This window comes from Ascidiella aspersa, chromosome 2 (assembly GCF_963924565.1).
Source record: "Ascidiella aspersa chromosome 2, kaAscAspe10.2, whole genome shotgun sequence".
Lineage (NCBI taxonomy): Eukaryota > Metazoa > Chordata > Ascidiacea > Phlebobranchia > Ascidiidae > Ascidiella > Ascidiella aspersa.
The window spans coordinates 7934609-7946735 of NC_139448.1; the positions used below are offsets into that span (position 1 = coordinate 7934609).

At 37.2% G+C, this 12127-nt stretch overlaps 2 protein-coding genes across 2 annotated transcripts; one reads left to right on the forward strand and one right to left on the reverse strand.

Moving 5' to 3' along the window:
- Positions 1-334: 334 nt before the first annotated feature.
- LOC146163384 (basic phospholipase A2 paradoxin-like alpha chain) lies at positions 335-4696 on the reverse strand. Its single transcript, XM_083380473.1, has 4 exons — positions 4631-4696; positions 3190-3446; positions 1836-1963; positions 335-453 (listed from the first exon to the last, which is right to left on the reverse strand). Exons 1-4 carry the CDS (start codon positions 4694-4696, stop codon positions 335-337), a joined length of 570 nt encoding a protein of 189 aa, XP_083236599.1.
- Positions 4697-7654: 2958 nt separating this feature from the next.
- LOC146163385 (iron-sulfur cluster assembly 1 homolog, mitochondrial-like) lies at positions 7655-10060 on the forward strand. Its single transcript, XM_083382038.1, has 4 exons — positions 7655-7923; positions 8577-8630; positions 8760-8865; positions 9394-10060. Exons 1-4 carry the CDS (start codon positions 7846-7848, stop codon positions 9540-9542), a joined length of 387 nt encoding a protein of 128 aa, XP_083238164.1. The 5' UTR covers positions 7655-7845; the 3' UTR covers positions 9543-10060.
- Positions 10061-12127: the final 2067 nt, after the last annotated feature.

The following is a 12127-nucleotide window of genomic DNA, read 5'->3' on the forward strand; positions in this document are numbered from 1 at the left end:
TTGCGCTAACGATGGCATCATTGTGTTTATTTGGCCAAAATAAAACCTAGTCCTGCTTAAAACTGGTTTCATACGAAGATTTCTGTACAATTGCCTGGTATAGAAGATATAGTTAACTTTGTTATATTAACGCAATATAGTTAAATTAAAAAATAGTAAATTAGTTTACCGCGACTACATAACTGTGTACAAACAGTGTGTTTGAATGAATAACTCATCAGAAAACTGTGGAAACAAATCCATTCCCTTATATGTTTCACGAAAATTTCTAGTGTAAATTAACCTCAAGCCTTTCCACGGAAAAACACTACAAAGGCGACTGCTGTCCATTTTCTCAGCAATCCATTCTAGCAAAGAGAACCCGCCACCATTTCCAGGCGCTCCTGTATTTGTTGATGCAGTAACCGGCGGTCCGGTCGCATTGGCACGCAGCCCTGCTCAGCCCACTGCCCTCTGCAACAAAATTCGGACTTGAAAAAAAGGGTTGGTGTGATTTCTAAGTCGCATTGTTGTTGGGAGTTTTCGGCATGTTTTTGGCGCTGTTACGATTTGAATTCTAGCTTGAAAGGAAAATTTGTCAAAAAATAGTAGGTTTACAACTTACGGCAATAAACTCTACAGCAAACTTAGGTCTAACACCCTGTAAAAATGTGATACTTTGGGTTAAACTTTTCCAAAATTTTCCGCGAGCTTTTTATTACCAATAAATTTTTTAAACCAAGTGTAAAAAACAAATAGGTGAAGTTAGGAGTTAGTTAAGTCCTGTTAACATCTGTGTGAAGTCCTCATTTTTTAATCGTAACGGAATACCAGCTGGGTAACATCTAAAAAAAACCACCAGGTTAACATCTTAAAACAAGATCTTCGTCCCCACACGTAAATTAGCATGCCTTTAAATTAAAGCAAATATTCTTTATAGACTTTTTTTCCGTTTTTTCAACTTCTACCAATCGTATTATTTGTTTGCATTGTTTTGTTTATATTTCTAGAGTGGCGAAATGTAGGCCTAGTTCTCTTACGGAATTTAAATGACTGACTTTGAAAAAGAGACAGGTCTAAAGAATATTCACCTTTAATAAATTCATACTGTTTTATATGGGAAAATCGCTTGCCATGCCTATATAGGTAAATGCCAAACTAAATAGGATATTGGGTCGGCACACAGAACCGGTGTAGATACGATACCGTGACCTGTTTATCTTAACCAAATACAGCAAAATATAAAGTTTCAGTGCTAGTTCCCCCAGTATCATTTGTTCGCCACCCGTTTTGTAAAACACCGTTGTAAACAGACTGTTCTAACCAGGGCTGCGGAGTCGGTTAAAAACAACCCGAGTCCGACTCCCGAGTCTGACTCCGGGAAAACAAATACACCCTTACATTTTACCGCCTTAACAGTTTTAAAATTTGATACTGCGCATGCACATGTCGGACTCGTGACTCGGGAAGTTTTACGCGGTCTTACTCGAGTCCCGAGTCCGACTCCGGCAAAACAAACCGACTCCGTCGAGTCCCGAGTCCCGAGTCCCGAGTCCGACTCCGACTCCGCAGCCCTGGTTCTAACATAACCATAGTTTTGAAAATAATTAGGGCATTTAGCCTACTTTTGGTAATAAAACAGTTTGCTTGCTGTTTACTTTATTTCTAGCGGTTGTTATACATTAAATAATGTTTTCAACATAATCAGGTACATCCACTTTTTTAGTCAATTTCTTTATTTGACTTGGATTTGCCTTGCATGGGGCTTCAACGGCTGGGGCCGTACACTATATTTATTGAAATAACTTATTCACAACACTGCGTCACGCCGGAGCGTCAATCGTGTTGTGACTTACTGCAGGAGCTTCGTCGATTGCGGCAGGTCACAGTGTACATGGTGCTGAAACCTATCGAAGCTGACCAGTTCTGCTTCTTGTATCTCTGAGTGGCGCGGTCCAAACACTTGTCGTGGGCTTTGCAGCATCTGAAACGTGACATTATGATAGTATGGGCCTCAGAACAAAAAGCCGAACACAGCACAAATCAGCTCAATATAATTTCGCGCACAAGGCAGTATTGAAAAACTTCGGCTAACGTAATAATACATATAATGAAAAGGGCAAACGTTTTTAATAGCAAATGAGTGTAATTATCTTCGAAAAGTAACTTGAGTAGGTATATATCGGCCCTTCAAAAAGATATTTCATAAAGCTATTCGTTTATTTTAAAAAATCAAGAAATTGGAAGAGCACAACGCCAACACATTTTACACCGTTTTCTTAAAGCGGCCTTTCATAGAGTCCCGATAATATCACAAACATGTGTTTTTCCTGTTATATCATAGTTTCCTAATCGTTTTACCTCAAGTCGCACATGCATACCTCGTAACACCTGGTGGCGCACCTGGTAAGCAAAGTTAGCTCTAATAAGTTCGGTTAAAACGGTAGGCCTATTTCACTTAAAATGCTTGCAAGTTTGTAATTTTTAGGCCTCATAGTTGCCCTTATCATTAAAAAAACTATGATTTAAGTCGAAAGCGAAAATACAAATGATGACAAAACTTATGTTTTAAATTTTTGAGTATTTTTTCCACTTGCGCGCAGGGCACCTGTTTAGAAGCACTCTGTTAAGGTTGGTTTACACTATAGACGCGTTTTACGGAAACGGAAAACGTCGACGCCTAAAGAATAAAACACGCTTTGGGTTGTGGAAAATTGAAATATTTCAACTCTGACGCTTTTGATTAGGCGCGATGAAATTTGCTATTCACTCTGGCAACGCGTTATGTGTGAACTGGACGATGCTAGCTTTTTGCGCCAGACGCAAAACGCGTCTAGTGTGAACCAACCTTTGGAGCAGTGGTTCTCAATCGGGATGCCGCGGTACCCTGCGTGCCATTTCTAATGCCCAAGGGTGCCGAGAGATATATGAGAATCTTTAAAAATATGATTTTTGCTCAACTTTTGCAACTTTTTGTGCAAGATTAGAGCGGAATAAACCATATATAACTTCCTACGTTGTATAGAGTTGATGTGTGTTGTTCAAGTCCGTTTATTGTGACATTCTAGTAATTTGCCAAAGGAAAAATCTTGTAAGGGCGCCGCAATTCATTTATTATTTCTGAGGGGTTCCACAAGCCATAAAATAATGAGAACCAGTGCTTTAGAGACTAAAAGCGCCAAACCGCCACAACAAAGAAAAAAAACTCACTTGTCGATTTTGTCCGTTGTCCTGCCAGAGCCGCCGAACCCGCACCAGCACCCGTATCTGCCAAACTTTCCCATAACGTAGGCGATGTGGCCGAGCCCGTTGGTGCTTTTGCCGAGCCAGCAGGCGATGTTGAAGGCCAAGTTGACGACGGCGTTGCTACGCGACGAATCACTCATCGTGACGTCATCACGTTGCAGGTAAGATTCAAAGTCGTCGCTGCGAGATCGCTGCATCGAAATCAAGTCGTCTGCCCAATCCTGCCAAGCAAATAGCTGATAAAAACTTAAAATAAAAAGCATATCTTGCTACACTAAGTAACAGTGTTGCAAACTAAGTAACAGTGTTGCATTTTTTAATGACTTAAGACAAAGTCAGGGCTTTTGTGAAATAACTTCACAGTCAAGTCATTTAACGCAAGTCAACTTCAAGTCAAATTACTGATATCAGAAAAATACTAAGTTTGAATTGGTAAACTCTTCCGATTTAGAGCAAAGTCAACTAAAATACATTATAAAAACAACACGAAGTAATCTGATCGCAACAATTTGGATAAATAACTGAATTTTATAACAAAATGTTAAATGAGACCCTTATATTTCAATCAAATCCTTTGTCCAAATGATTTAAGTGTACTAAAGTCAAGTCATCGATTTAAGTCATTACAACACTGCTAAAGTAGCCGGCCAGATAAAGACCGAGGCCGTGAGTTCGAATAGTGCTGAGTTTTTTTTTTCTTTAGGTTTATCAACGACTGTTTTTATTTACCTATGCCATGTTGTATTAAGTGGAAAACTGTCATATTCCTAGGTTTTATTGAGTCGGTACTGATACATTCAGACAGTGCGACTAAAGTGCTTGCGATAGTTTTAAAATGTACACTTGGTCATATGCGTACAAGATGCGTGAAAGTTTTTTTTTGCTGTGCGCGTAATAGCACCAACCATGGCGGTGCCCTGGTCTGCAATACGCAGTTATGAAATATATGGCCTTTTGTGGCGTAATTTCGGTAATCGAGATATTTTTTTAGGGTACACGCCGATTCAAAACCGTTTTTTTGTCTCGTCGTTTGGTTCTGTTTGTTTTAAGTGGTACTTGCCATTAATTGGGTCAACGGTTATCAAGTATAAGCAAAACGACATAGAGTAAGTTTTTACATGTTATAGATATGTATTTTTCTATTTTTCTGGAAAACATATAAAATATGTTTATGGATCGATAGCCGATGAAAGCAAAATGGAATATTTTTTGAAAACCTAATAACCATTATAATACCACTCGTACAATAATGTCTAATGACAAGCAAATACTCCATTACAGTTAAGTCTTTCTTTCAACACTGACCCTTAACTACAACGTAACAAAATACCAAGTATTAAAACAAGTATTGTTAACTTTTGACTTAAAGATTATTTGAAAAATAAATTAAAGACCAAAATCTTACCGCCATGGAATACGAGTTTTGAGAGTGCTGATTCAGACCGGCCGAGTATGCCACAAGCATAAACATGACTAGCACTAAGCGAAACATATTGTACAGCAAGCAAGGTATACTTAAACAGCGGAAGCTGATAGAAAAACAATTGTTAAATACTGTACCGAAGCTGAACACAGCGGTTCTCAACCGGGGTGCCGCGGCGCGTGCCATTTCTAATGCTCAAGGATGCCGATAGGTATTTGAGAATCTTTAAGAATCTAATTTTTGCATAAATCCTACAAGTTTTTGTGTAAGATTATATTGTAATAAATCCAACTGTGACTTTCTACGTTGTGTAAAATTGTTGTGTGTTGTTCCAGTTCGGTTTATTGTGACATTCTACTGATTTACATAGGGAAACATTTTGTAGTGATACCGCAATCGATTAATTATTTCTGAGCAGGGCCGCTAGCCATAAAAGTCTGAGAAACACTGACTTAACCCAATTATTTGATCAAGATGCAAGCAATACAGGCTAGAAAAACGATCCAGGACCTCGCTCAACCAAATAAGCTACAGCCGTGGTAGCAATACTAGTTGCATTCTGTTAGCACAAACAACCTCATATTGAAAAGATCTAGCTTACAGTACCAAATCAAGTCAATGAAAAATACATACGCATAATTTACAAACAGTGTGATCTAGATTCTAGCCCTTCTGAAGTGGTTTTGTAACTATTAAATATTTAAATAAACTTCAGAAAATGGTCCGTTTTAATTTAAATCAACAGTCTTGTTATCTTTTAAAAGTTCCCTAGATAGAGTAAAATATTATTGCTTGCCTAGTTAATAAATTAAATTTACATGGCCAAAAAAATAATTTCCATTTTCTGTGCTTTACAATACCTTAAAATATCCCTAAAAATGTAACGCTTAGGCTTTGAAACCAAAACTACCAGAAAAAACAGCCACAAGCCTAACATTCTCGCGCCTATAAACCTTATAAAATATTAGGTGCTGATCAGTTTGAAATTAATAAGCAACTTGCCATTCTCTTCACATATTTTGTTTATATAACCGATCAAGAGAACGGCTTTAATATCCTGATGTTGTGCACTGAATCATGCATTTTACTTGATGTATATCAGCATGATTTCAACATACGTGAAAAGCTTGTATAGCAACGGCCGTACGCCTAGATTAAAAGGTAAAATGCGGATATAATATTTTTGTTTTGGCCTATATACAAATAATATTGTAGATGGCTCATTGGTGTTGTTTTTTACTTTGGATAAGTAAGACTATTGAAATTGTCTTCCAACGTGGTACATCGCGGCCTTATATTGTAGTTCCGATAAGCACCAAATTAACTCAATATTCTAAAGGAAAAACAAAAATCGTAAAAGTTGCAAGCACCTTCTTTCTCCCCTGGGTAAAATACATTAAACTGTTTGTGAAATGTGGCGTAACATAGAGTTAAATAGAGGCACGATGCTGCAAGTGTTGTGCCCTACTGTTTAAAAATAGGCTGCAGCTCGTAAGACAAGTTGTACGTAAAAAACTTCAATAGAACCACGTATAACACGTATGATATCAAAAAACAGCGGCAAATTTCTAATTACATTGAAGTTTCCGTTATTTGCTTTTAAGTTGCATACGTAATTACATTTTGGGTTGATTGAAATTTTTAAAGGTCCACCGGTCCGCAAAATTTGTTTTGAAATTTTACCGGTCCGTTATCTAAAATTGCTGACATGAACTACTGTTCTACATTAAAAGTAAGCACGTGTTTTTGGTCGAATGAGAAACCAACTAAAAGCGAAACTGAAAGTTAACACTTCTAAGTACCGGCTGAAAAGCATCGAAGTATATTTCAAAAAAGATAGGTAAACTATAGGTGTCAGTTCTCAGCAGGGCTGCTGAGTCGGACTCGAGTAAGGCGAGGTAAAACTACCCGAGTCCGACGTGTGCGCACGCGCAGTACCAAATTGCGAAACTGATAAGGCAGCAAACTGTAAATTGTTGAGGTCCATGAGACCTATGAGGGGATTGCGGAATATCTATCTTATTTAAGTTATGTAATTGGTGAAATGCAGGCTACAGAGTCCGGACTCGGGTTGTTTTTAACCAAGTCCGCAGCCCTGATTGCCAATACAAAACCGAACATAGAAAAATGTTTGGCACGCAAGTTGATATTTTCATAAACTGGCACACTGTGTACGAAACCATTGGGTTAGTTGATTAAACGATAAGGATCCTAAACATATCAACCAGCAATAAAAAGTGTAATAGGTTTGGGTCTATGGACGACAAAAATATCAACTCTACAAAAGTACAGCTTTTTAGGAACATAAGTAATTCAAAGCAACAAACTTTGCATCCCTAGGTGTGAACGCGTAAATAAATCGTGACATATTCACACTGTACGGGGGCGTGTTTTTATTGGGTTACCACGGTCTTACTATTTTTTCCAATACAGTTTTACGGCTTGAGCGAATTTAAATTTTCTCACCACTACAAAAAAGACTAAAAATAGTAGATTATGTAATTTAATTTCTGTTTAGTGAACTCAAAGAGATTATAATCTCTTTGGTGAACTTTAGTACTCAACTATTAACATGGTTGAATGAGCACGTCATTATCTCTGGCTTTCTGTGGTACGTAACGATCTTCACCATTATGACAGTGCAGTTGGTCACGCAAAACAAAGTTGTGATAACAGCTGATTTGCTGTTGTTCACTCAAAGGTGAACTTTTTTGTGTAACACTCGCAGTTAGAATGACAATAAAATGAATGAATATATGTGTTTCAATCCGATCATTACAATCGTAAGCTCAGCAGTTATTGACATTGCATTACTACGACAGATTTACGTCATTGTCGGCCCATTGCGTAACGATGTCGTCATGTTTTGGTTTCAGTTAGTCTTGGGTTAGTTTTGTTTATGTATGCTTTGTTACCGAAATCAAGTTACCTAAGTTAAGATTCCTCAATTGTAGTTTTAGAAAAAAAAATAATGTCCTAATTTTTGACCTTGTATTACAGGTTTTGTAAAACAAAAAGTGCTTTATATGCTGCAAAAACTTACAACAGTGATTTTTACAAAATAACTATCATGGGACTGTAACTAACATAAAGTCACCTACACTCCATCTTACAACACAAAAGTTGAACAACAATAAATTAAAACATACTGGGAATAAAAGTTTTGAACCAAGGCTTTCGGCAGCAACCAGTCAAATATGTCGAAGGCAATTGGTGCTACAGTGCGAGCCGTGAAAGGAAGGCGATTTATTCCAACCAAACAAGCACTTGTTTTGGTAAGAACAAGACCCAACTATATAATGTTTTGAATAGCATGATGTTAAAATAGTTGTTTCAGTTCTTGGCGCTGGTCTGGAATCCTATACCACCTTTTTACAGTAAAAATACAGTTACGAAACCAGCTAAGAGAATAAATTGAATATTACTTGACCCAACGCAAACGCTATCGTGCACCCTAACATAAATAATATGTGTTGGTAGGACTCTAGGCCAGCACCGTGTTCTCTAACTAATGTAAGGTTCATTAAGAAGTGCTTTAAATTTTCTTTGTTTATAGAATTTTAAAAACAGACAATTTTTAAGTTGGGACCGAGTCTTCGAAAAACATTCAATTTTTTATCTATTTTATTTAGTTTTATTGAAAAATTTTTCTAATATTTGTATAAACTTTACCTTAAAATGTCATCAGTACCCCTGTCTTTGAATTTTTCCTTTTGTGTCAAAGTATGTGGTCTACCTACTGTTTGTCCAATGTCCATGCCCTTATTTAGTAAAATATTGCTGTAAACCCTTTATCAATAAATCACAACTGAAACCACACAACAAGAAACCTTTACCTGGCACTCTTTAGCTTAAATCTTGACACAGTTGCTTGCCTGTATTATGTGGAGGGCATTTTAATTCAATAAAATTTGTTGATGCTTTGTAGACACAAGCTGCTGTCCAACAAGTTAAAGAATTGATGAAAGATAATAAGGAACATGTAAGTCTTTGTTTGGTGTATTGTTATATTTAATTTGTAAACACTGGTTGTCCAATTTCTAGTAACATGCTTACAAATACTCAAAGGGAAGAGTTTGTATTTAAAGAAACACACTGTTCTATTTTGCAGAGTGCCTTAAAAGTTGGAGTTAAACAAAGGGGCTGCAACGGAATGTCGTACACTCTGGAATTTTCAGACACGAAAGCTAAATTTGATGAAGAAGTTGTACAGGATGGTAAGATGCTTTAACTGTTTTATACTTCTTTGTTTTTACTAAAAAAATTGGAAGAATCCAATTTTAGTTGTTCAAAAACCCTAATTTTCTTTGTTAAAGTTAAGCAAGTGTCTTTTGAGATTTATGTAGTATTGGGGAACTTACTCTCATTCAGCACTTGTCTGAAGTGAATTGCATAGCAAGCGGCCAAGTGCAAAATCTAAACTCTGCATCTAAAACCTTTAAATAATTTTAATGGACCAAGATAACCAGTCTTATCTGTTGCTTTCTGCATAACAACAAAACGTTTGATTTTCATGTAAATCCCAATATCGTGTTACACCACATACTGATAAGGAGTTCTAGTCTCACCAAATTCTAATGTTGCAAGCAAGCATATTTGTTTACATGAAAATCTTTTTTAAAACATAGCTACTTTTCATTAGACCTGTGATGATACAATGCTTAGTCAAAGTCAAATCTGATTATATTAGAAAAGATATATATAACTTTATTGATTTTTTATTATGTAAACGATTTTTGTTTCAGGAGTGAAAATCATCATCGACTCAAAAGCGCAAATGACTCTTCTTGGAACTGAAATGGATTTTGTTGTGGACAAACTTTCAAGCGAATTCGTTTTTAATAACCCTAATATCAAAGGCACGTGTGGCTGTGGGGAAAGTTTCAACATTTAGCCAAGTCACCCCTATTTATTTCGTTTTCTTTATAACAGCTTGTATATTTATTTCATTATTTCAGCTTTAAGTTGTTGTTTGACGTCCTAACATAAAACTGTGTTTAGATGTTTTTACATCACAAACCTCTAAAATGCATTTGCTCAGAACCAGAAGTTCATATTTAATTACGCTATTTATTGTGAACACAATGTTATCACACGCGTCATGATATACTATAACTTGGTCAGTGGTCACACTTGTGTAGGAACTTAAAAAAATTGCATTTTTAATGTTGCCTGAGCTGTTCGAAATGTTTTCTATGCCTTGGGCAGCATTTGAGCTCTTGCACATTTCGCAAACTTGTTTTCTATAGACGTGTTTATCTTGCAAATTGCCCACATAAAAATATCCTCAATTTGTCTTGTATGTACTTCTTGCAGGAACTTACTTGGTCACTGTGCACTTGCCAGTAAAGTTATATAGATGTTGCGTTTGGTTACACGAATACATAATAAAAGTTGTACAACCATTTACCGATCGCTACGTTACAAGAAATTTGTTTTCGGTCGATTCCATACGCAAATAAAAATATACGAATGTAATCTTAGGCTAATTACAACAAAGTGATTGTGGACCAAAGCAGTTGCGCGCGACATTGTTTGGTAAAGTCTGTTAATTAAATTTAATATTATCACCACTTAAACCATTTTTCCTTAGGCTAAGCGAGAGCGAGGTTTTGGGGTTATAGGCTACCGGTAGTTTTCTTAAATTGGTTAATAGTTGCATAACTTGAACAGAACTCAGCTTGAAGAAATAAGAATAACTTCAACCAGTACTAATTCCGCCAGAGTAAGACATAGATAACTAAAACCTATACAACATTGCGAGTAACAATTTTATTATCTTTTAATAGTCAGCCAGAAATCTTAGGATACTTCAATTTGTCTCCAGCGTTATCAACAACATTGTGAAAATGCCAACCTACTTCAGCTTATCAGTGCCCCTAATGCAGTGTTTCTTACCCTGTTTTACTTGGGGGCGCACCTAGAGACGTATAAAAACGTGGCGGCGCACCTTGCGAGCGAAGCGAGCGCGAAATTTTTGAGGTGTACCGATATTTCTCCTAAATTGTCTGCTTTTTTTATTATATGGTTTTTATAGTTGCATATCTACAAAGGGACTTCCAGCCTTTGAGACTAAAAACGTTATTTTGTACATTAAAGTCTTAATCCGATTAATTTTGGACTTTATTTCAACATGTTTTTCCTTTCGTTCGCGGCGCACCAGTGCGCCGCGGCGCACCGGTTGAGAAACGCTGCCCTAATGTTTGGTCTTGTCATTATAGAGTTTATTAACATGCGTTTTTCTGGTGTATAGCCCGCCGTGGACCTACATTTCAATATGATTTGCTCAGTCGACTTGACTGAAGCCGCGCTTTTCAAATGACTAATGTTGATTATCTTAAGTTTTGCTAAATTGCTATACGATGCGTTTTAGTTGGGTTTCTGCTCTAATCAGACAACTTTACAAATTTAAACAGCTAAACGTTTACCCTTTCTTTTACGACAATGACTTGAACAGAAATTAACATGCTTTAATTATAACTTGACTGGGCGTATGTCATTTCAAAATGACTTTTGCAACAATGCCTTTTATATCATTCAGGCTTCCAAGTTAATTCCAGGGGTGAATAAGCCGGCCCGGAACGGGGTTCGGTAAAACATCGTATCGATAAAAAATGTTTTATTTTACCAGGCTAGGTCTCTCGTAATCTCCTTGATTATTTTTAAAACTATTTTGTCAGTTGCATATATCTGCACTATACATCTAGCGATAACCTGAGCAGGCTTAAGACGTAATTTTGTTAATATGATGTAACCAACTTTGTTACGTCATCTTTAAAATTTTCAATGCGTTTCGGCAAGAAAATGAATTCTACTTTTACTTCCGGTTAATTTCAAACTGGATCACCATACCCGGTTGTCCAAGGTGTTTGACGCACTTGTTTGGCTGTCTCTTGGCTGACTTCTAGTGGTTTTCTTAAAAGAATCCAGTGTTTTTTATAACCTTGAAATCGCGTAACATACTTAATAACAAGTCGTTATACTGATTACTGTCAGTGTCAGGCAGCAGCTTTATCTGGAAATTCGTACAGCACTTAGCCGCCGCTGGCCAATCAAAGAGGCACCCCTCGGGTCACTTATCCAAGGCCCGAACCTAATCTTAGCGCTGAACTAGACCCCGAAATATCATAGTACCAAAGACAACATCAAGCAAAATACGCAGTAAAATAACACCTGAACTGCAGGGAGGGGTATGGGTCGATCGGGAGCCTTCGGTCTGGCATCGGCCGTTTTGGTGTCAACTTTTGGGCGTCCTAGTTTGAACGGCGCGGTTCGGGCATCGGATTTAGGGCCTTTTGTGGTTATTAGTGGGGAATGGGTGGGGTTATTGATGTATTTAGGGGTGGGTGTTGGGGGTTAGGTAAAGTGTTGTATAGGCTTCATTCTGGCCATTTAGGTTTTTCCGTCGGGTTTAGGACTGTGTTGTATACCGACGTTGATGTTAGTCTTATTTCGGTCTTGTGGCTGGAGTAGCCTAGC